Here is a 24009-nt window from a genome sequence, read left to right as displayed (position 1 = left end):
TCTCTATAAAACTGCATTCAAATTTAGAAATTTATTTTTTTTTAATTTTTTTGTAATTTTTTTGATGTTAGAATTCGGAAAAAAAAAAAATGACACAAGGCTGAAGTTCTATACTCCATAACTCAACTTATCCTCATCGGATTTTGAAGTGGCATACCTCTAAATGTTTCTGTTGCAATTCTCTATAAAACTGCATTAAAATTTAGAAATTTATTTTTTTTTAATTTTTTTTTAATTTTTTTGATGTTTGAAATTCGGAAAAAGTACAAAATGACACAAGGCAGAAGTTCTATACTCCATAACTCAACTTATCCTCATCGGATTTTGAAGTGGCATACCTCTAAATGTTTCTGGTGCAATTATCTATAAAACTGCATTCAAATTTAGAAATTTATTTTTTTTTAATATTTTTGTAATTTTTTTGATGTTAGAAATTCGAAAAAATTTAAAAATGACCCAAGGCTGAAGTTCTATACTTCATAACTCAACTTATCCTCATCGGATTTTGAAGTGGCATACCTCTAAATGTTTCTGGTGCAATTCTCTATAAAACTGCATTCAAATTTAGAAATTTATTTTTTTTTAATTTTTTTGTAATTTTTTTGATGTTAGAAATTCGGAAAAAGTAAAAAATGACCACGGCTGAAGTTCTATACTCCATAACTCAACTTATCCTCATCGGATTTTGAAGTGGCATACCTCTAAATGTTTCTGGTGCAATTCTCTGAAAAAGTGCATTCAAATTTAGAAATTTATTTTTTTTTAATTTTTTTGTAATTTTTTTGATGTTAGAAATTCGGAAAAAGTAAAAAATGACACAAGGCTGAAGTTCTATACTCCATAACTCAACTTATCCTCATCGGATTTTGAAGTGGCATACCTCTAAATGTTTCTGTTGCAATTCTCTATAAAACTGCATTAAAATTTAGAAATTTATTTTTTTTAAATTTTTTTGTAATTTTTTTGATGTTTGAAATTCGGAAAAAGTACAAAATGACACAAGGCTGAAGTTCTATACTCCATAACTCAACTTATCCTCATCGGATTTTGAAGTGGCATACCTCTAAATGTTTCTGGTGCAATTATCTATAAAACTGCATTCAAATTTAGAAATTTATTTTTTTTTAATATTTTTGTAATTTTTTTGATGTTAGAAATTCGAAAAAATTTAAAAATGACCCAAGGCTGAAGTTCTATACTCCATAACTCAACTTATCCTCATCGGATTTTGAAGTGGCATACCTCTAAATGTTTCTGGTGCAATTCTCTATAAAACTGCATTCAAATTTAGAAATTTATTTTTTTTTAATATTTTTGTAATTTTTTTGATGTTAGAAATTCGAAAAAATTAAAAAATGACCCAAGGCTAGAGTTCTATACTCCATAACTCAACTTATCCTCATCGGATTTTGAAGTGGCATACCTCTAAATGTTTCTGGTGCAATTCTCTATAAAACTGCATTCAAATTTAGAAATTAATTTTTTTTTAATATTTTTGTAATTTTTTTGATGTTAGAAATTCGAAAAAATTAAAAAATGACCCAAGGCTAAAGTTCTATACTCCATAACTCAACTTATCCTCATCGGATTTTGAAGTGGCATACCTCTAAATGTTTCTGGTGCAATTCTCTATAAAACTGCATTCAAATTTAGAAATTTATTTTTTTTTAATTTTTTTGTAATTTTTTTGATGTTAGAAATTCGAAAAAAGTAAAAAATGACCCAAGGCTGAAGTTCTATACTCCATAACTCAACTTATCCTCATCGGATTTTGAAGTGGCATACCTCTAAATGTTTCGGGTGCAATTCTCTATAAAACTGCATTCAAATTTAGAAATTTATTTTTTTGTAATTTTTTTGATGTTAGAAATTCGAAAAAATTAAAAAATGACCCAAGGCTAAAGTTCTATACTCCATAACTCAACTTATCCTCATCGGATTTTGAAGTGGCATACCTCTAAATGTTTCTGCTGCAATTCTCTATAAAACTGCATTCAAATTTAGAAATTTATTTTTTTTAATATTTTTGTAATTTTTTTGATGTTAGAAATTCGAAAAAGTAAAAAATGACCCAAGGCTGAAGTTCTATACTCCATAACTCAACTTATCCTCATCGGATTTTGAAGTGGCATACCTCTAAATGTTTCTGCTGCAATTCTCTATAAAACTGCATTCAAATTTAGAAATTTATTTTTTTTAATATTTTTGTAATTTTTTTGATGTTAGAAATTCGAAAAAGTAAAAAATGACCCAAGGCTGAAGTTCTATACTCCATAACTTAACTTGACTTAATCGGATTTTGAAGTGACATACCTCTAAATGTTTCTGGCGCAATTCTCTAAAAATCTGCACTTAAATTTAAAAATTTATTTTTTTTAAGTCGAACTGGACATGTCCATGTTCATTTGTCCGTATGTGCGCTCGATCTCAGGAATTTCTACCGACATACCAGAAAATGTTGAAATTTCTCGTTTGCACTTCTACTAGCTGAGTAATGGGTAGCGGATAGTCGGGGATTTCGACTATAGCATTCTATCTCGTTTTTAATATTTTTTTCGCCAAAGATACTCGTAAGTCCAGCACGAGCGAACTAAATATAGGAAAACAAATTTTCAACCAACAAATAATTTTAGAAAAAAACATAGCAAGCTTAGGCGCTACACTCATTTTAAATTAACTTACACAGAACACAAGCCAAAACCATGAACTTTCCCAAAAGTACCGTGCAGAAATCCCCGTTAATAAAGAGGAAGCTCAGACCATGTCATCTCGACTATGCTGACGAGCGGCTATGGGAACACAGTTACTTGAGGGTAAGCTTTGGTCCACCCTAATTCAGTTGATGAGGTTTTCGTCCGTAGGAAAAATGCAAGGAGCTACATTTGGAGGAGGAGTATAGGAACTACCAGGTCCGTCTGATGGTCAGTAACCTCACCATTTTTTACCTCTTGTTTATAATTCTGGGCATAAGCTTTTTGACAATCGAAATGCTCAGCGTACAGGTAATATTTGATGATATTTCAGCTAAGCCAATTCAGCTAAATAAACTCTCATGCAGCAATACAATGACATCGTCGTTAACTTGATTGTCAGAGTAGTAAACACTATCCTGGTACTAACCTTGTTGAGCATCAATTTCTTCGAAAAATTTGTCAGTCGCCATCAATGGGTCATGATAGTCAGCTCAGTGCTGTCGGTATATATGGTGGTACTTTCTGGTTTGTTTATCAAATTATATATTGGAGTATTCACTTTGCAGACTGTTCATTTTCAGATATCGCTCTGATCACCTATCACTATTACGTGCACAACTGGCCCCTTAACACCTCATTTGACGTCTTCGCACTGTGCATGATCTACATGTTCATGCCAATTCCCTCGATCAAGGGAGCTGCCCTATTGGCAACCTCAGTCAGCCTTATATATGTGGCCTTTTTTATGCACTCGCTCACTTTCAACGCAGTGTACACTGAGCGCGATAGTTTCGGCTTCGATGTGATGTCCACTGATATATTGCACAACCTGGGCTTCAACATGATGGGCATATTTTTTCGCATTATGAACGACACCATGGTGCGCGCCTCCTTCCTGGACCGCCACCAGTTCATCATGGAGGAGACTTGGTTGCGCCATGCCTTGCACCAGGAATCGATACTACTGGACAGCATACTACCGCCTCAGATTGCGAAACCTCTTCAGGAAAAAATCAAGAGCAAAATAATCCAGGCCGAAAATAACCCCGAACGATTCCAAATGCGTCCTCGTTTGACAGAAAGCTTCATGGCCATCCAAATTCATCCTGATGTCAGCATCCTCTACGCCGATGTGGTCAACTACACCCATTTGACCACGACATTGACGGTGGAAAACCTGGTGAAGGTCCTGCACGATCTATACGGCAGATTTGACATCGCCGCCTCTAATTTCAAGGTGCAGCGCATCAAGTTCCTGGGCGATTGCTACTACTGTGTGGCGGGTTTGACTACGCCGGATCCAGATCACGCCAAGTGTTGCGTGTCCTTGGGCATATCCATGATTACCAACATCCAGGAAGTTCGGTACGTTAGCCACTGAAAAGGGGAATAGGCCCACTTTACTACGCTCTTCACCATTCGACAGGGCTGAACGTGAATTGGACATCGACATGCGCATAGGGGTTCATTCGGGCTCCCTGCTCGCTGGGATTATCGGCGAGGCCAAGCTGCAGTTCGACATATGGGGTGGGGTACTCTTGGCTAGTAAAAAGTGGTGCATTTAATGTAATTTTACCAAGTAAACCCTCGACAGGCACTGACGTGGAGATCGCCAATCATCTGGAGTCCTCTGGGAAACCAGGTTACGTACACGTGAGTGGACGAACCCTGAGTATGCTGAATCCAGCGGATTATACCATATTGACTGGTACGCCCAAGGCTCGAAAGGATCCAGTGCTGCGGTATATAAGCACCTATCTACTTACTGGCCAACAGGCCCGCGAATCAGTCTTATCTTCGCTTGGTGGACTTTTATCCGGTTCAATTCTTGAAATAAGGTCAATCGAACGCATCCGGTCAGGCAGGCCAAGTCAATCATCAATGACCGAAGAGTTGCGCGAGGAGTTCCGGAATATGCCAGTTGGGGGCATTAAGTAAGTGTAATTCTGTGCAATATTAACTGTAATATTACTGCATATGTAGTTACTTAAGCTTTCCACTTCCATTGTAGCTTTAACTCGCCCTGCTGCCAACGGACCAGCGTGGACACTCATAAGAAGGCCCGGCGCGAGATCGGGATATTTTGCGCAGCGTTCAAGGACTCTACTCTGGAATGGAACTACATGCACCAGCCGGACTTCATCTTCAAGTCCTCAATGCTGCTGGCCTGGGGAATCGGGTGCTGCCTGATCTATATCCAGATAGTGACCAACAACTTTTCTTGCCCTTCCTGCATTGTGGTCGACTTGGTCACGTTCTTCTTTCTGACTTCCTTGCTGTGCCTCGCGTGGTACAAGAACGTGTGTTGGTGGAAAAGCGGACGCTACGAGTTCAAGACCTATGGAAAATACAGCTGTCTTGCGTTCCACACTTTTGAAAAGATCCAACACAGCGTGTCTCTGCGCATTACCGTCTATCTGGGGATCTTATTGTCCTACTATTCCGTGATCTCCTTGATAATAGTGAGTTTTACGCAGTATCATTTATTCGTTGTAATCAATTCTAAACTTGCAGATAAACTGTGACCGCGACTTGTACCAGTTGAGTTACATTGAGAGCAAGCTCTACCACTACGAAATGGATCGGGATACCTGTTTCCATCCCTGGGTCTTCACAAACATGATTTCCCTGATCCTGGGCATAAGCTACACCTTCGCCCGCATCCCATTTGCCCTCAAGATATTCATCAGCTGCTGCGAGACCCTCGCCTACTTGCTAATCGTATTTTTCCAGTTTGCATTCATTTTCCAGCACAGTGCCACCACAACTCCATTTATGAAGGCGGAAATAGCCCACTGTCTTCGGGTGTGCATGATGTTGCTCACGATGTACGCAAAGGAGCGACAGTCAGAGTTCAATACCAAAATGAACTATAAGTATGTTGTTGCCTTAGATCTTGCCCTTAATCAGCCTAATCCTCGTGCTGTTAACAGGCTAAATGTGGACTTGCAAAACAAGCAAAAAGCAGCCGATTTAACAAACCAGTCGATCATAATCCTGCTCAATAACATACTTCCTTCTCATGTTGGTCAGTCTTAGGGGATATTTCCCAACATTTCCCACATTTCATTCATTCGCTTTCTTTCGCAGTTGACCTCTATCTCAATTCGTTAGCCAAACACGAACTCTACTGTGAAAATTATCCAATGGTATCAGTCATGTTTGCCACGCTCAAAGATTTTCCAATGAACTTGCCCAGCCTCCGAGTGCTTAACGATATCATCACAGAATTCGATAGACTGGTGAGCTGCTTTTACCGAACCCATTGGCATTCTAATACTTCCATACGATCGCAGTTGACTGCTTACAGGGAATACTACGTGGTGGAAAAGATCAAAGTCGTGGGCTGGACTTATATGGCAGCTTGTGGACTGGACTTCAACATGGCCTCAAACATCCGCCAAACCAATCACTTTCGCAATAGTTCCCTACATGTTGAGAGTAAGTGAGAAACCTAACACACAGGCGTAGCCAGATTATAATTATATATATTATTATATAAAATATGCTTCCTAACCCGTAATTTTCATCCAAACCTCATTCCAGTGGAACAAGCTCGTAATCACAGGATGACGGACGAGAACTACGACAGCGATGTGAACAACGATGAGGTGGTCTTCATAATGACCACATTCGCCCTGGACCTGATGCGAACCCTTGCGGCATGCAACCGGGCGTACTCGAGCATATTATTCGAGCGGTCCATTTCCAATGGGAGGATCTGCATCGGGATCTCCAGCGGCGAGATAATGGCCGGCGTGGTGGGTGCTTCTCAGCCGCACTACGACATCTGGGGAAACCCTGTGAATATGGCCTCCCGAATGGAATCGACCGGGCTGCCTGGACACATCCAGGTGACGGAGGAGTCAGCGAAAATTCTTCAGGAGTTCGACATTAAATGTATATACCGCGGCATGACCTATGTGAAGGGTCGTGGTGACATACCCACCTATTTCGTGGGCATCGACGAGAACCTCAAATTTATGTCCGCAAAATTGGTCAATCGTAGTTTGTCAAGACGTTTCTCAGTTATGTCTTCACTAGATCCGGACAGCCTTAGGAGGAGTTCGACTAGTGATCAAGAATCCAGTGAATAATTTGGTATACTTTTCCAAACATTACTGAAATATATATTTTTGATATGTAACCTTGTGCTTTTCAATCAATGTGCGTGGAATTTCATTCTATTTTAAATCGAGATACGAGAAAATAGTGTAGATAGTAAAAAAGGGTTTTGAAATTTCGAAAATATGCACAAGAAAGCATCGTTTAAAACTCAAAGCAGAAAGAAGAACTGTTATCTGGACTTCAGTGATGAGCAAATGTGGGAACCAAAATATTTAAAGGTGAAAAATCCCCCAGACTTTAGGTTACTTAATGTTTGCTTCGTAGGCCAGATGTAAGGAATTGTGTCTAGAAGAAGAGTATGAAAAATATCAGATCCGACTCATGATCAGTTACCTCACCGTCTTCTTCCCTTTGTTTATATTTGTGGTCTTAGGCTGCGAAGTATGCCCATGGATTTTCTCCGAGGTGAGAGTTCGAAGGTGATCCATAAAGCGTTTCTGATTAACAAGCTTCTTTGCAGCAAAAAAAACTCATCTTCTTCGAAATGATATCGGCCGTAATTTTATTAGTTACTGTTCCTGGCACTTTGAGCATAAATTTCTTTGAGAGCTTTGTGCTGCGCCACAGGTGGGTTATGGTGTTTACTTCGATTTTGTCCACGTATATTGTGGTACTTGTCGGTAAGTTTATTAGCTTGGACCCCACTGTTATCCCTAACTGTCTTTAATTTTTAGATATATTTCAGATATTAGTGTACCACTTCAATAATCACTGGCCTCTCAATACAGCATACGATGTCTTCGTGCTCTGCATGATTTACATGTTCCTGCCAATTCCTTCGATCAGGGATGCAACCCTACTGGCCTCCTCGGTCAGTCTTATGTACATGGGATTATTCACCTACTTTTTAATGCAGGACGATGAAGATATTTCAGATATGGTTTATGACCTTAATACAATTTGCGTCGCCATATTTCACTATTTGGGTTTCAACCTAATGGGCATTTTCTTCCGCATCATGAACGACACCATGGTGCGCTCCTCTTTCCTGGACCGATACCAGTTCCTCAGGGAGGAGATATGGCTTCGACAAGCTCGCCAGCAAGAATCGATGCTGCTGGACAGCATTCTTCCCCCTCAGATTGCAAAGCCCATCCAGCACAGCATTATGGAAAGGATCATAGCGTCCGAAAGCGATTCAGACCGCTATCTCGCCAATCCCCGGAAATCAGATAACTTTATGGCCATTCAAGTCCATCCAGACGTTTCCATCCTGTACGCAGATGTGGTGAACTACACCCAATTGACGACGACACTGTCGGTGGAGAAGTTGGTCAAGGTCCTGCACGATCTATACGGCAGATTCGATATGGCCGCCTCCACATTCAAGGTGCAGCGCATCAAGTTCCTGGGCGATTGCTACTACTGTGTGGCGGGCTTAGGGGAATCTGATCCCGACCACGCTAAGATGGCTGTGTCCCTGGGGATTTCCATGATTGCAAACATCCAGGAGGTGCGGTATGTTTCCCAAATGCATCTTCAGTCTCTCCGCACTCATATCACCCTTCCATCCGTAGTTCCTACCGTGCATTGGACATCGACATGCGAATAGGGGTCCATTCGGGCACTCTGCTCGCAGGTGTGATCGGATATGCGAAGCTGCAGTATGACATATGGGGTAGGTTAACCAGGTGTAAGTGGCAGCTTGATCGGATAATTGGCTTCCTAGGTCCCGATGTGGATATTGCCAATCGGCTGGAGGCAACCGGAAAACCCGGTTACGTGCATGTTAGTGGTCGCACCCTGAGTAGCCTGAACGTATCTCACTACACGATATTTCCGGGAACGGAAGTGGCCCAGAGGGATCCCGTACTGCAGAAACATCCAATGAGCACCTACCTCCTGACGGCCGCTCCAAGCCGCAATTCAGTCAGACCCGTGGATGCAGTGCACTCCTACGCCGACATCAATATAAAGGCGTTGGGAGCGTCCCGGAAAAGCCCGATTTTGAAGCCTACCGTAATGTCAGATGAGTTGCGTGAGGAGTTTAAAAAGATGCCAGTGGGAGGCGTTCAGTAGGTGTTAAGCGATGTTTGAATGATAATCAAATGACGAATAATAATTATGCACAGAATTCGATCGCCGTGCTGCCGCGACACAAATGCGAGTGATGAGAAAGTCAATCGTGACTTGGGCGTATTTTGTGTGGCGTTCAAGGATCCGTCTCTGGAAAGGAGTTATTTGCATAAGCCAGACTTCATCTTGAAATACTCAGTGCTGCTGGCTTGGGCAATTGGATGCTGCCTTATCTACATACAGGTAGTGCACGACAAATACAGCATTTGTATGGAATGCATCATGATCGACGTGGTCGTGTTTACCTTCCTGACTTCCTTGCTCTTTATCTCCTGGTACAAGAAGGTGTGCTGGTGGAGGAGTGCAGAGGATGAATTCCTAAAGCATGGCAGAGTCAGCTGCAAGCTGTTCAAGATCTTTGAGCGAATCCAGCACAGTTTCGTCCTGCGCGTTACTATCTATCTGACCATAGTTGGGAGCTATTACCTGGTAATCTCCACGATATTAGTAAGTTTACAACTACTTAGTACAGCTTAGTACACCGCGTTACCAGTTTTATCCCTCTATTCAGCTAAACTGCGACAAAAATCAGTACGAGCTGGATGTCATCAACAGCAAGCTCTATCACTACGACATCGTCACTGACAACTGCTTCCATCCGTGGGTCTTCACGGACATGATTTCCCTGGTCATGGGCGTGAGCTACACCTTTGCCCGCATCCCATTTGCCCTCAAGATATTCATTTGCTGCTGCGAGGCCCTCGCCTACTTGATAGTCGTGGGTTTCCAGTTCTCATTCATTTTCCACCACAGTGCCACTATAACTCCGTTTATGAAGGCGGAAATAGCCCACTGTCTTCGGGTGTGCATGATGTTTCTCACGATGTACGCGAAGGAGCGTCAGTCGGAGTTCAATACTAAAATAAACTTCAAGTATGTTTGATGCACTTCCTACTTCTCCATACAGTGAAGTTTTCCCTGTCAACAGGATCAATCAGGACTTGCAAATCAAGCAGAAGTCGGCTGACATCACAAACAAATCCATCATTATTCTACTCACTAACATTCTTCCCTCCCATGTGGGTAAGTTTTTACCTCAATATTACCCCAAAGCGTACTGTTTCAATCAAAAACGTTTTCACCCACAGTCGAGGTTTATCTCGATTCAGTAGCCCATCACGAACTGTACTACGAAAACTATAAAAGCGTGTCCGTCATGTTCGCCATGCTCATCAATTTTCAAATGGATTTGCCCAGCTTGCGAGTGCTAAACGACATCATAACAGAATTCGATAGACTGGTAAGCTAATCTATTGGTTTCTTTACTGTAAGCATAACCTTCCGATTTCAGTTAAGTGCCTACAAGGAGTACTATGTGGTCGAGAAGATCAAAGTCGTTGGCTGCACCTACATGGCGGCTTGTGGACTTGATTTTACCCTGGCCAAGTCAAAATTTGGCAGCAAAGTACAGGTTACTAATGCCTCTTTCTCATCCGAATGTAGGTACACCGTCCTGATGGATTCCCAATGATGGAGAGGATAAACCGCATTGCTTATAAATTCTTTCTTTTAGATGAACAGGTGCTGTATCGCAGAGAGTCCAAATGCCTAGATAGCGACCATGATGAGGTGGCCTTTATAATGACCACGTTTGCCCTGGACCTAATGCGAGTGATTTCCGTCTGCAACAAGGCGTACGGGGAAAAACCATTCGACCGGGCTCTGTCCACCGGAGAGATCTGTATCGGAATCTCAACCGGCGAGATAATGGCCGGCGTGGTGGGTGCTTCTCAGCCGCACTACGACATTTGGGGAAACCCGGTCAATATGGCCTCCCGAATGGAGTCGACAGGGCTGCCTGGACACATCCAGGTGACGGAGGAGACGGCCGAAATTCTCGAGGAGTTCGATATTCAGTGCATTTACCGTGGCATGACCTTTGTAAAAGGTCGTGGCGAAATTCCCACCTACTTTGTGGGCATCGATGAGAACTTGAAGTTTATGCCCTCGGATAGGAGGAACAGAAAGCAGTCAAAGCGTTTTTCAGTCTTGGCTTCTCTAGTGCCAGATCACAGTGAAAGCACCCATTCAAGTGAAAACATATGAAGCATTTTCAAATTTTACAGAAATATGTGCGGTATAGATATTTTCAATTTATACACAAAACCTAATAGTAATTGTTAACTGAAAGTAAGCTTTGTGATATGTAAATAAAGGCAAATGACAGGCAACTGTAGGTTGGTTAAATGTAGGTTGGTGGCTCTAAGCAGGCTTAGTCCTCTTAGTCCTTAGTCAATTCTCATACATACAATAAACGTACAAAAAAATACAAATAAAAATATGAACAAAAATACTTGTAAAACGCCGTACAGGGAAAGGTTTAGGCGATGTTACCTGGAATATACTAATGAATGCCTGTGGGAACAAAGCTATTTGAAGGTAAGGAGTTTGCCTAAATTCAGGCTCTTGAATGCAACAGATACTCGTAGGCCAAGTGTAAGGAGCTGAATTTAGAGGAGGAATACATGAAATATAAGATTCGCTTGATGATCAGTTACCTCACCGTTTTCTACCCCTTGTTGATACTAGTGATCGTAGGTCTTCAGGTAATCGAGTGGTCATTTACCGAGGTAAGCGCCTTTAGTGGGAATTCTGGATATTTCAACGAAAGTTACTTCTACGCAGTACAAAACATACATGCACATCAATGTGATAATTGACGGAGGATCGTTGATTTTAGTCACGAGCTTACTGAGCATCAATTTCTTTGAAAAATTTGTAGATCGCCACAGGTGGGTCATGACTGTCACCTCGACCTTGTCGGCATATGTGATGGTTTTGGGTGGTAAGATTCATTGAAAATTAGTCGATCCTTAAGATCCGCATGCAGTATTTTCTCCGGGTTCCAGATATAGCGCACAACAGTTATCATTACTACCATACCGACTGGCCTCTTTATACCTCATACGATGTCTTTGTGCTCTGCATGATCTACATGTTCCTGCCAATTCCTTCGATCAAGGCAGCAGCTCTGCTAGCCATCTCAGTCAGTGTTGTATATCTCCTGTACTTCATACACTTTATACTGTTTACCGATCATAATGCGGCAAAATACGTTTACGGTCTGGATATAGTGTCAATAGATTGTTTTCACCACCTGGGCTTCAATATGATGGGCATATTCTTCAGGATCATGAACGACACCATGGTGCGCTCCTCTTTCCTGGACCGATACCAGTTCATCAAGGAGGAGATCTGGCTTCGGCAAGCTCGCCGCCAAGAGTCGTTGCTTCTGGACAGCATTCTGCCACCCCAGATTGCAAAGCCTATTCAGAAAAGCATTAAGGAAAAGATCATGCGGCCCGATACCGACCTCTACCATTTGGGCAGCTCCCGGACAACAGAGAAGTTCATGTCCATCCAGATCCACAACGATGTCAGCATCCTGTATGCAGATGTGGTGAACTACACCCACTTGACGACGACACTGACGGTGGAGACGCTGGTGAAGGTCCTGCACGACCTGTACGCCAGATTCGATATGGCTGCCTCAGCTTTCAAGGTGCAGCGCATCAAGTTCCTGGGCGATTGCTACTACTGTGTGGCGGGTCTGGGCGAGTCTGTCCCGGATCACGCCAGTTTGGCCGTCTCTCTGGGTATTTCCATGATTGCTAACATTAAGGAGGTGCGGTATGTTTATTACTACGATCCTAATAGGTTTACAATCTATGACTTGTGGTGCCAAAGCTACCTTTTCCTATTTATTCTTCTAACGTGGTCTTCCTTTTGAGCATCCTTTTGTACGCAGGATGAAGCGTTCTTTGAATATTGACATGCGAATTGGGGTCCATTCGGGAAGCCTGTTTGCAGGAGTGATCGGCGAGGCCAAGCTGCAGTACGACATATGGGGTACGACCCATGACATCTATGATCCAAAAGTTACTCGTGACTTTTCCAGGGTCCGACGTGAACATCGCCAGTCGGCTGGAAGCAACCGGAAATCCCGGGTATGTGCATGTCAGTGGACGCACTCTTAGCAGCTTGAACGCTGCGGACTACCAGATATATCCGGGCACGGAAAAGGCCCTGAGGGATCCCGTCCTGCAGAAGCATCCGATGAGCACCTACCTCCTGACCGCCATACCAAGCCGCGATTCAGATAAGACTGCTAGCGTAGTTAGGTCCGTTGCTAACCTGGACCTGAAAACCGTGGGATCTAACCGGAAATCCGAGCTTTCGAAACCCGTCTCACTGTCCGAAGAGTTGCGGGATGAGTTTAGCAAGATGCCGGTGGGGGGTTTCAAGTGAGTATTGGGGAAAAGAGTGCACCTGTTCGCTCACTGTAGGCAAAGGACATCAAAAATTACACAATTTTTCAAAATTATTTTCAAAATTACCCCAGATTTCATTGCCCTTGGTCGCGACGAGAAATAAACTTAAAGAACGAGAAAGTCGAACGCGATTTGGGCATGTTTTGTGTGGCATTCAAGGACAGCACTCTGGAAAGGGACTATTTGCATCAGCCGGACTATATATTTAAATACTCAGTGGTGCTCGGCTGGGGCATTGGGTGCTGCCTCATTTACATCCAGTACGTGAACAACGCATATCTCTGGTATACGGGTGCTATAATAGACACGATCGCGTTTCTCTTCCTGACTTCCCTGCTATTCATCTGCTGGTACAAGAAAGTCTGTTGGTGGCGCAGTGGAAAGGACGAGCACAGGAGGTACAGTAAACTCAGCTGCGCGATATTCAACACCTTTGAAAAGATCCAGCACAGTTTTGTCCTGCGCCTCACGGTCTACATGATGATAATACTCTGCTATTACTTGGTGATCTCCTTGATATTAGTGAGTTATGCCAAAGACACTAGAATAATAAGATGCGTAACACGATTTTTTTGGGCTGGCTCTAGAGCTGAACAGATTGAGAAAAAAAAAACGGAAAAAATAGGCTGAAAATTTCAAAAAAAGATGAAAAAACAGGACAGATTTTGTAAATAATATTTAGCTCATATTCATCATCATTCATATCAATGTATGGTCGTTACGCATCTTATTATTCTAGTATCTTTGGTTATGCACTATGTTGCGCTTACAGCTGCCTTTAATATGTTTGCGTGCCCAAAGATAAACTGCGACCAGGACCAATACGAGTTGGACATCATTCAGAGCAAGCTCTTTCACTATGAAATGGATCCGTTTTCCTGCTTCCACCCCTGGGCCTGTACCAACATGATGGCCCTGATCCTGGGAATGAGTTACACCTTTGCCCGCATCCCCTTCGCCCTCAAGACCTTCATCGGCTGCTGTGAAGCCGTGTTCTTTGTGCTGATTGTGTTTTTCCAGTTCGCGTTCATCTTTGAGCACAGTTCCACCACATGTCCTTTCCTGAAGGCTGAAATAGCGCATTGCTGCAGGGTGTGCATGATGCTGATCACTATGTACGCGAAGGAGCGTCAGTCGGAGTTCAATACTAAAATGAACTACAAGTAATTTCTCCAGCCCATACTTTCTGTAAGTCAGCTGAATTTCCGCCGATTACAGGCTCAACTTGGATTTGCAGCACAAGCAGAAGGCGGCCGATATAACCAACCAGTCCATCATAATCCTGCTCAACAACATTCTTCCCTCCCATGTTGGTCAGTTTTCAAAGACTATCGCCCCAAGGAGCTTACTTGCTATGAACCTATCGTTTCTCTTTCGCAGTCGAGGTATATCTCAATTCATTAGCCCATCACGAACTGTACTATGAAAACTATCAAATGGTATCGGTCATGTTTGCCATGCTCACAGACTTTCATATGGACTTGCCCAGCCTAAGAGTGCTAAATGACATCATCACAGAGTTCGACAGACTGGTGAGCTATTGTACTGATTATATTTTATATTATAGCTTCCGATTGCAGCTGTATGCTTACAAAGAATATTACGTAGTCGAGAAGATCAAAGTCGTGGGCTGCACTTACATGGCGGCCTGTGGATTGGACTTCAGCCTGATCGAAAACCCTGATAGCACCTCGAAATTCGGAAGTGCATCATTGTCATTCGAAAGTTAGTACCCATGCATGACGACTCAAATCCGTAGCAGAGGTTTTCTAATTCCACATGGGTGTATCCGATTATTTCAGTGGAGCAGGTGCGCAGTCGCCAGGAGTCGACCATAAAAGACAACAGCAATGACGAGGTGGCTTTTATAATGACCACGTTTGCTCTGGACCTGATGCGTGTCCTGTCAGTGTGCAACAAGACTTACGCCGAAGAAAAATTCGACCGGGCTTTGTCCACCAGTGAGATAAGGATCGGTATCTCGACGGGTCAGATAATGGCCGGAGTGGTGGGTGCTTCCCAGCCGCACTACGACATCTGGGGCAACCCGGTCAATATGGCCTCCCGAATGGAATCGACGGGTTTGTCTGGACTTATACAGGTTACACAGGAGACAGCAGAAACACTCGAGGAGTTCGATATTCAGTGCTCTTATCGCGGCTTAACCTTTGTGAAGGGACGTGGCGAAATTCCCACCTACTTTGTGGGCATCGATAAGGACCTGTCGTTCATATCCAGAAAAATGTCTCATATTTTTGGGAGGCACTAACGTAACATCTAACCCATGACCTGCACGGCTCCAAAGACATACAATTGTTTGGAAAATTAGTCACAATATGGAAATTGAATCGCAACTGCATATTGTTGGCTACGTCTCTCAGATTTTGAGTTCGTAGTTCTTGACTGAAAAATTTGAGATGCGTAGCCATACAAAATGATGTAAAAACTGGAACCTTGTAAAAATTAGTTTGAAAATACATATTTTTAATACATTAGAACGTGTTTATCTCAAATTTTGGAATATTTTGCAGGGATTAACATGATCTTTTTATTAAAAGAAAAACCTTGTTCGAGTTGGCTATGTGATCAACTGTCAATTGAAAACAAAATCCAGGTAAGATAAGCTTATAAATCAGAATGCCTAACAACCGAGGAATTTGTCAGCTCAATTATGCACGGGAACGCATGTGGGAACCCGGCTATCTTAAGGTAAAACATGGTGTTTAGTGCTACACAAAATTTTATTAAAAATCTGAATATTTCAGGCCAAATGTGCAGAGTTGCGATTGGAGAGCGAGTTCCGATTGTATAGGATACGCCTTTGGAAGAGCTACCTCCTCACCTTCTTTGTGCTGCATGTTTTCGTGACCAGCGTGCACTGTGCCCTACTTCTAGCCACAATTGAGGTAAGAACCGCCTAACTTGGCCACAATTTATACCAAAAGGGGCACAAAAGGTTTACCATCGAAAGCGACCTTTTGGATCTGTAGCGGCGACTGAAGGCTATTTAGTTTCGTCTAAATGGATATATTGTTTAGTGCCGAGTAGCTTGCATTTTTTTGAGGCAATTTCAACAGGTAACAAATATCGAAATCAGCTGTACCAGGACAGCTCTGGATACTTCCGCCAATTTAATTACCATATTTAATTAATGGGTATTCGTCGAAAAACAGTGAGTTCTAAGGCATTTGATTTTGTCTTGTGCTCAAAATTAAATTCAAAACTAAATTCAAAAACTACCGCCATGATCCTCAGAAGTATAGATATTTTTCATTGCAACGGCGAATATTAATTAACTAAATTAATTTGCCTGTATGGGCAAGACCGGCTCACCCTAAAGCCGACGAGCTAGTGCCGGATCCTATAGAGTGCCCAGCAGTCGAACTACAGATCCTAAAAGATTGCCCTTCCATTTTGTACATTTCCATTTCCTCTTATTGTTATGGTACTGTATTACCTCCTGTTGAACTCCTGTAGCGCGTATCAATTATCTATTTTGATGTGGCCCTTACCTTGGCGTGCTCCGTGGTACTTATACTTGTGCTGAGTGTTAACTTCTGCGATGAATTCATAGCGAAACACACGTGGTACATGTATGCCAGCTCGATATTCGCCTCCATGACTCTGGTATTCGCTGGTTAGTATTTGATTATCCGCTTGGATGCAGTAACTTCCTATCCAAGTATTTAATTGTAGACCTTTCTGAATCGATTTACCACACCTATGCGCACAACTGGATACTGGGCACATTCTACGACACGTACATAATATACATGATATACATGTTCCTGCCGATCCACTTCATAAGCGGGGCAGTCCTGCTGGCTCTGCTGGTGTCCGGCATCTATATACTTTACTTCGTGCTCTTCATTGCCCAGGGATTCGCTCAGTTTGTGACTGCACTATTCGCAGTCGGCGGAATGTCGGTGGACATTGTGCACTACCTGTGCCTTAATCTCGTGGGCATATTCTACCGCGTTATGAACGACACGGTGGTGCGCTCCTCATTCCTGGACAGACACCAGTACATCAAGGAGAATATTTGGCTGCGCAACGCCCGGCTGCAGGAGAAGCAGTTGCTGGACAGCATCCTGCCGCCGCAGATCTCGCTGCCCCTGCAGAAGCACATTCAGGGCAGGATTATAATGGCCAATCAAGGTGTTCACTCCTGGACCGCCTTGGAGCGCACAATGGCCATCCAAATCCATCCCGATGTCTCCATCCTGTATGCAGACGTGGTGAACTACACTCAGTTGACCACCACACTGACGGTAGAAAAATTGGTGAAGGTCCTGCACGATCTCTACGGCAGATTCGATATGGCTGCCTACCGCTACAAGGTGCAGCGCATCAAGTTCCTGGGGGACTGCTACTATTGTGTGGCGGGTCTGTCCGAACCCGATCCCGATCACGCCACCAACTGTGTTTCCCTAGGCCTTTCCATGATCACCAACATCATGGAGGTGCGGTGAGTTCAGTGCATCAGTGTATCAAATTGCATTGCCTTTATGCATATATAATATGTATTCCTAAATAATTTTCAGGGACCTGCACAGCCTGGACATCAATATGCGCATTGGAGTTCACTCGGGCAATCTGTTTGCAGGGGTCATCGGGGAGGCCAAGTTGCAGTTCGATATATGGGGTAACTGGACAGTACGAACTGGATACAACTGATACAACTTTCAAATATCTTCTAGGACTGGATGTAACCATTGCCAATGTCCTGGAATCAACTGGAGTGCCGGGATTCGTGCACATAAGTAGTGCCACCTTGAACTATCTGAACGTTAATCGCTTTGCTATTGAGGATGGACCTGAAACTGCCCGGGAACATCCTCTTCTGCAAAAATACCGAGTAGGAACATATATAATTCGACAGGACCTGCAAATGGACGATGAGGATAGTGACGACTTCCTTGGCGAACTACATGCCCATTCCCTGTTCGAGGTGGGAGCAGGACCAAGACTGAGTGATTCTGCTAATCAAAATATTAGGGCGGTTTTCCACGAAGAGTTGCGGGAAGAGTTTCGCAAAATGCCGGTCAGTGCATTTAAGTAAGTACACAAAGAGTCGTAACATTAACCATTTGCTAAATAAAATATATCTCAGTCACGAATCGCTCTTCGGCATTTGTGGGCTCAAATCGAAAAAGGAACTTCCTGCATACCACCAGTTAAACATTTGCCTGACCTTCACCGACCGTACTCTGGAAAGAGACTATCTGAAGCAAACCGACTATATGTTCAAATACAGCATTATTCTGGGCTGGTGCGTTGGCTGCGGCGTGGTGTACATCGAGCTGATGGACACCCAAGCTGTATGCCCCTCCTGCATCTTTTTGCCAGCCACAGTGGCCATAATACAGTGCATTCTGACCTTCATAGCGTGGTACAAGAAGTATTGCTGGACCAGGTATGGCCAACACAGCGTGCCCCATCAATACAACCGATTTAGTTGCTTCATATTTCACGTCCATGAGAAGATCCTCAGCAGTTTGCCCATCCGCATCTGCATATACCTCTTCTTAGTGTTATCGAGCTTTTTTGTTATATGCGTAATTGTGGTAAGTATCTATAGTTGGGAACAACGTTGGCGCGGTTTTGGTGAGTGGTCAATCTTTCAACCAGATGAGCTGCAAACGGGATGAATTCGAGATGGCTTATATCGAGGAAAGACTCTTTCACTATGAGCAGGAGGCCAAGATATGCTTTCATCCCTGGGTGACGACCAATATGATATCGCTGATGATTTGCTTGACCTTTACATTCACCCACATACCCATCATGGTCAAGACAGTAGTGGCCACTTTGGAGACGGCCGGCTATCTGATGCTGATTTTCTTCCAGTTTGACTTCGTCTTCCATCACAGCATCACGACAAACCCCTCTTTCAAATCCGAGTACGCCCATGCCCTGCTAGTTTGCATCACCTTCCTAACAATGTTTGTGAAGGAGCGCCAAATAGAGTTCACCAACAAAGTAAACTTCAAGTGAGCTAGCTATAATTTATATACACTTTACTTCCTATTCAATCGGGTTCCCTCAGCTGGCGTGTTGAGCTGCGAAAAAAGGAGAATGACGCCAGCCTTACAAATCATTCGATCATAATTATCCTCAACAACATACTGCCATCCCATATTGGTTAGTCTCGAACTGGTAAATTCGATACATTGATATTCAGATAGACATTACTTATTTTCTAGTCGACGTGTATCTCAATTCTTTGGCCAAACACGAACTCTACTACGAAAACTATGAAATGGTCTCTGTCATGTTTGCCATGCTGATTAACTTTGAAATGGATCTGCGCAGCTTAAGGGTGCTCAACGAAATTATTGCCGACTTTGATACTTTGGTAAGGTTGTATATTTCAACAAAATAATACATTTGATTTGTGGAATAGGTATTTAAGCGAAAAACAATTACATTAAGCTACTTATCCCACTTTTAGTTGCTCTTCTACAAGGAGTACTACACGGTTGAGAAAATCAAAATCGTCGGATGCACGTACATGGCGGCGTGTGGACTCGATCTTAACTTCGCCGGCTCCACAAGTACAAATCGCAAAACGAGCATGCCTTCAACTGGTAGATATTAATCCAATGAAAATCGAAGTGAAAAAACGTATAAAATAATGCTTCACAGATGACAATGATAGACCCAACCGAAGACTTATGTTCCAAGAGAAAGGTGAGGACATCGAGGAGGTGGTCTTTGTGATGGCCTCGTATGCGCTGGACATGATGCGAACCCTGGCCAATAGCAATGAGGTGTACCAGAGTATTGCTGGTGATCGGAATATTACGGACGGAACCATCGCCATCGGCATCTCCAGCGGCGAGGTGATGGCCGGCATTGTGGGTGCATCGCAGCCGCACTACGACATCTGGGGCAATCCGGTTAACATGGCCTCGCGAATGGAGTCAACGGGGCTGCCGGGACACATCCAGGTGACGGAGGAGACAGCCAGGATTCTGCAAGACTTCGGCATTTCCTGTTCATATCGCGGCCAGACTTTTGTAAAGGGGCGTGGCAAAATTCCTACCTATTTGGTGGGCATTGATGAGAACCTCAACTTCATTTCAAAGGAGGCCACACGATTTCCCAGTCACCAGGAGCGCAGCACGGTTATATCGTTGCAGTCCACCTACTCCCATCCTGAAGTGGGTAATAACAGTATGGGCAGTCTGTCTAGACACACTTTGCAAGGCATTTAAGTCAGGTTTTTGTTAGTTAAATAACTAAGCACTGGGGCTTAAATTAACCTCCAAATAAACTTATCATCCCTTCTATGTGACGATTTATTTTCGGTACTAGCTCTTCAAAGACCTGCCCAATTGTCATCTAATTGCCTGATCCGGCATGTGACATGCATTTTCCATTCGAATTTCGAAACATAATTAATGATTTTGCTGTGCCTATCCATTAAAAGTGTCAAAAACATGAACAAAGCAAATCAGAAGCCTGCTTGCTAACTAGATTTTACCTCATTCCCGCATTTTAGTTTTAATTGAATTAATACCAGGCCGTGCTAAAATTTTGAGTGTGAAGAGTGCCCACTGGATGGGTTGGAATCCCCTTTCTGGCAGCCAATTAAAAGGTATTTTTACAAGCAATTTGGAAAATATGATGGCGCCGACAGATGTGGAAGGTGAGATCGCATACCTTTGATGCTGATGGTGCTTGTCATTGTTTTCTGTAATTGACGAGTTTTCACCGGGATGAAACATCAAAAAAGCACGACAGCACGGAAATGCAAAAACACGCTTTAGAGAAACAGCCATTTCCGGTGAAAGCCCCCAGGATTCGGTGTCCTTTCCTGCTCCAAAAAGAGTTGTTTTATCTGCACGGACACGCTACTACTCCTTTGACATGTAAAACGCTTTCGTCCAACTGCACGCCGTCCAAAAAAAGAAAGCTCGTTTTTTCGAAATGCAAATTAAAATGTAAAACTTATCTGCTCTGGAAACGGACGAGATATATGACAACTCTTTTGTTGCACTACAAAGGTGCTTAATACTTATACTTATAATTATGAGTACAACTGTGATTTCTTAAGTGAATGTTTTCATATAGCAATATTTCCCCGAATGCATATATTTTACTCTTTACTACAGGGTATTTCAGCCTCGTTATATGGAACTCACTTTTATACTGGATTTCATTGCTCTATAATGAGTGGCACATTATTTGTGTGGCGAATCCTTTTGAAAAAAGTTACGTATAAGGTCAAAAAAGACAACAACATTTAACTGAGTTACAAAACACAGTTTGTAATTTGGCAAGTGCATCTACACATTCGAGGCTTTTAAAACATTCAATTTCAATTAGAAAAAAAATAAGTCGGCCTGGGACTAAATGGAATATTTCGATATTATTTAGTTTCCATTTCAAGCTTTAAAAATAGCCGTTGCCATGTGGGTTTCCCTAAAACTCTTCGCACTTATCGGAACTTAAATCCTGTACTATTAACGCAATGAAAATATTTGTATTCAGTATATTTTAGATGCAGCCGTCGGTTGACCCACTCTATATTTTTTGTAGCCAGATGATTACTTCGAATGTGGTAGCTGGAAATGAAGACCAATTCTGGCACACTCAATAACAAAGCGAAAAATGTTTCCATGACAAAAACCGAGAGGCAAACAAAAAAAAAAAATACAAGAACGCAATCGAAATCGAGTTTCATTCTCAGGCCATTTGCCATTCCCAGAATCCAAACTAACAACATTGACTTAAGTCCGTAAAAAAGATGGAACTGAAACTAAACCCTCCCAAGCTAACTAATCTTTTTTCAGGGATTTCTTTTTTTTCCCTTCTACCAGTTTTGTGTGTGTTGCTGCCAATCCGAGCGACCAAAACGAAAATGTCATCATCAGCAGAGCTTCGGTCAGAGAATAGTAGAGAAAGCAATCGGACTGGGAACTACACACGTATATACATATATACTGCCACTCAACGTAACTTTTTATGTGCAACATAGCAGAATGATTGTGTTCCGTTCCAGAAATATCAGCACAACAAGCACGGCAACAACTCCGGCCACAGCAACAACATCTTAAGCCGTTTCGCATAAAATTTCACACACCATTTTAGCCAAGTGCCACATTACCTGCACACAAGATGGGACTCGACTCGCCCCCCGCCTCGAATGTCCTCTGAACCAAACCGAGGCAAGCAAGCCAACCCGGCCAAAGCCAGGAGGAGGAAAAATAAAACGTTGGAAAAATGCTGGAAAACACGAAACTGAACATAAAAAATACCTTTTGACACATGCAAGCAGAACCAAAGGGGGGCGTGGCCAGAGCCAAAAGTGTTGGCCAGTTGAGCAGAGCGGGGGGAACGGCTCAAAATCGGCGGGCAAGAACTGAAATGGCGCCAGCCAAACGAGCTGAAAGGAAAAGAAAATCTTGAAAATTGCATTTTAAGAAGAACTTCGTGTGGCTATAAGGAAAAAACTCTATAAAAACACATAGCTACACATGTAAGGGTTTATATACCAGTATCTATATATATATATACAATATATATATATATGAGTGGCAAAATCCGACTGAATGCAGACGGGCTGGAAAAAGGATGCCGGGAAACTCAATCTGGCAGTGACTTGGGGCCACAATAGCCATTCGGTTATCCAGTCGGTCAGCAAAGCATCCAGGACCAATCCAATACAATTTTAACGGTAATGTGGTCCAAAAGCAAGCGATGGCGAAATTGATATGGCCACCAAAATGGTGAGCATTCACATTTAGCTGAGGTACAGATGCAAACGAAAACATCACGTATACGCCCCATAAACAGTGACGCTAAAAGTATCCGTTGGGGAAATGGCTCTGAATGCCCTTGAAACATTGTTCGAATTTGCATTTCAAAACGAAACAAATATAAAAACAGGTGTGGCTGGTGTGCAGGTGTGCACTCACATCTTTTACAGGCCGAATTACCTTTATTTATTCATCCTCTTAATATGCTTGCCACAATAAATATACAAGTCTGTAAGTACGGATATTTCCGAAGATAAAAAATTAATCTGCCCTGAAATTCCATCTTGTTTGAGCATCAAGTGCGTTGCCCTGAGAATTTCCACGCCCGCTCCAAGACAACCAGCTTTGGCAGATATCTAAATCCTGGAGCGCGAAAACCGTGCGCCAACTACTACAGAATTATGGCAGCAAATTGCAAACAAACAAGCAACAAACAAGTGAATCACCTTTAACGCTTCCCATGCACTTTTTGGTCTTTCGCCCAGCCACTTCGCCTCTATCCTTTTTCCGGCCAAAGGATCTTGGGCAGTTGGGTGGGGGCGAGGGGGGCAGAATGGGCGGGAGGCGTGGCAGTTTTTGTCATAACTTCCACAGCCTTCAGGCGCACGGCAAGAACGAGAAATGACAAAAACTGCACACAGAGAGCTAGCAGCAGACAGGTTGAACAGCTAAAGACCGAGACATGCATGTCAAAGGACAACGAAATCTATGAGTGTGCCAGATACCACACCGGGAGAAATAATAGCCTCATGGCTGCTTGTAAGGCAAAAGTGGTACATCTATTGGTAAAAATATACACTTAAATCGTTACAGCAAAATTTTGTTTTATATAATTATTAATTCTTGCTACTTTAAATTCCAATTGAATTTCGTTGACTCCCCATCTTTCGCAGTGTGTTTTCGAGTGTATTTCCGTCTGTGTGCGTTGCTTAACACTCAAAAGCGGAAGTAAGCGGCATGTGCTGCGGTCGAGGATGAGCGGAATGAGAGGAGCAAAGGGAGCAAAAGGAGCGAAAGGAGCGAAAGGGGCCATCGGGAAAAGGAGTGAGGCGGGACAGGAAGCAGGCTGAAGTT

General features: G+C 42.9%; 4 protein-coding genes across 4 annotated transcripts; all 4 read left to right on the top strand.

Annotated features, from left to right (window-relative positions):
- Positions 1-2643: 2643 nt before the first annotated feature.
- On the top strand, positions 2644-6840 carry LOC6542523 (adenylyl cyclase X E). Its single transcript, XM_001969665.2, has 12 exons — positions 2644-2813; positions 2862-3002; positions 3059-3218; positions 3275-4058; positions 4120-4220; positions 4288-4627; positions 4705-5155; positions 5208-5569; positions 5627-5721; positions 5784-5935; positions 5990-6134; positions 6240-6840. Exons 1-12 carry the CDS (start codon positions 2703-2705, stop codon positions 6788-6790), a joined length of 3393 nt encoding a protein of 1130 aa, XP_001969701.1. The 5' UTR covers positions 2644-2702; the 3' UTR covers positions 6791-6840.
- Positions 6841-6943: 103 nt separating this feature from the next.
- On the top strand, positions 6944-10943 carry LOC6543320 (adenylyl cyclase X E). Its single transcript, XM_026978957.1, has 12 exons — positions 6944-7039; positions 7086-7226; positions 7282-7441; positions 7496-8279; positions 8339-8439; positions 8491-8836; positions 8894-9344; positions 9409-9770; positions 9826-9920; positions 9986-10137; positions 10189-10336; positions 10411-10943. Exons 1-12 carry the CDS (start codon positions 6944-6946, stop codon positions 10941-10943), a joined length of 3369 nt encoding a protein of 1122 aa, XP_026834758.1.
- A 234-nt stretch (positions 10944-11177) lies between these two features.
- Positions 11178-15488, top strand: LOC6542474 (adenylyl cyclase X E). Its single transcript, XM_001969663.3, has 12 exons — positions 11178-11276; positions 11327-11467; positions 11523-11682; positions 11747-12527; positions 12646-12746; positions 12796-13141; positions 13240-13690; positions 13970-14331; positions 14387-14481; positions 14549-14700; positions 14749-14893; positions 14971-15488. The coding sequence occupies exons 1-12, from the start codon at positions 11178-11180 to the stop codon at positions 15435-15437; spliced, it is 3300 nt and encodes a 1099-aa protein (XP_001969699.3). The 3' UTR covers positions 15438-15488.
- Positions 15489-15805: 317 nt separating this feature from the next.
- Positions 15806-20388, top strand: LOC6541869 (adenylyl cyclase X E). Its single transcript, XM_001969662.3, has 12 exons — positions 15806-15877; positions 15934-16074; positions 16646-16805; positions 16865-17636; positions 17713-17813; positions 17869-18226; positions 18282-18735; positions 18800-19161; positions 19218-19312; positions 19375-19526; positions 19623-19758; positions 19817-20388. The coding sequence occupies exons 1-12, from the start codon at positions 15806-15808 to the stop codon at positions 20386-20388; spliced, it is 3375 nt and encodes a 1124-aa protein (XP_001969698.1).
- The last annotated feature ends 3621 nt before the right edge of the window (positions 20389-24009 follow it).

Source organism: Drosophila erecta, unplaced genomic scaffold (assembly GCF_003286155.1).
Source record: "Drosophila erecta strain 14021-0224.00,06,07 unplaced genomic scaffold, DereRS2 tig00000055-arrow-pilon, whole genome shotgun sequence".
NCBI classification, from domain to species: Eukaryota; Metazoa; Arthropoda; class Insecta; order Diptera; family Drosophilidae; genus Drosophila; species Drosophila erecta.
This window is presented reverse-complemented; position numbering and strand designations above follow the sequence as displayed.

Coding starts and splice junctions, on each gene's coding strand:
- LOC6542523 (XM_001969665.2), top strand. CDS start 2,703: ATGAACTTTCCCAAAAGTACCGTGCAGAAATCCCCGTTAATAAAGAGG. Junction 3,219..3,274: donor ATATATGGTGGTACTTTCTG/GTTTGTTTATCA, acceptor GTTCATTTTCAG/ATATCGCTCTGATCACCTAT. Junction 5,722..5,783: donor CATACTTCCTTCTCATGTTG/GTCAGTCTTAGG, acceptor TTTCTTTCGCAG/TTGACCTCTATCTCAATTCG.
- LOC6543320 (XM_026978957.1), top strand. CDS start 6,944: ATGCACAAGAAAGCATCGTTTAAAACTCAAAGCAGAAAGAAGAACTGT. Junction 8,280..8,338: donor GCAAACATCCAGGAGGTGCG/GTATGTTTCCCA, acceptor TTCCATCCGTAG/TTCCTACCGTGCATTGGACA. Junction 9,771..9,825: donor AATACTAAAATAAACTTCAA/GTATGTTTGATG, acceptor CCCTGTCAACAG/GATCAATCAGGACTTGCAAA.
- LOC6542474 (XM_001969663.3), top strand. CDS start 11,178: ATGAACAAAAATACTTGTAAAACGCCGTACAGGGAAAGGTTTAGGCGA. Junction 11,468..11,522: donor TCGAGTGGTCATTTACCGAG/GTAAGCGCCTTT, acceptor ACTTCTACGCAG/TACAAAACATACATGCACAT. Junction 14,701..14,748: donor TCACAGAGTTCGACAGACTG/GTGAGCTATTGT, acceptor TTCCGATTGCAG/CTGTATGCTTACAAAGAATA.
- LOC6541869 (XM_001969662.3), top strand. CDS start 15,806: ATGCCTAACAACCGAGGAATTTGTCAGCTCAATTATGCACGGGAACGC. Junction 17,814..17,868: donor GTTGCAGTTCGATATATGGG/GTAACTGGACAG, acceptor AATATCTTCTAG/GACTGGATGTAACCATTGCC. Junction 18,736..18,799: donor TTGTTATATGCGTAATTGTG/GTAAGTATCTAT, acceptor TCTTTCAACCAG/ATGAGCTGCAAACGGGATGA.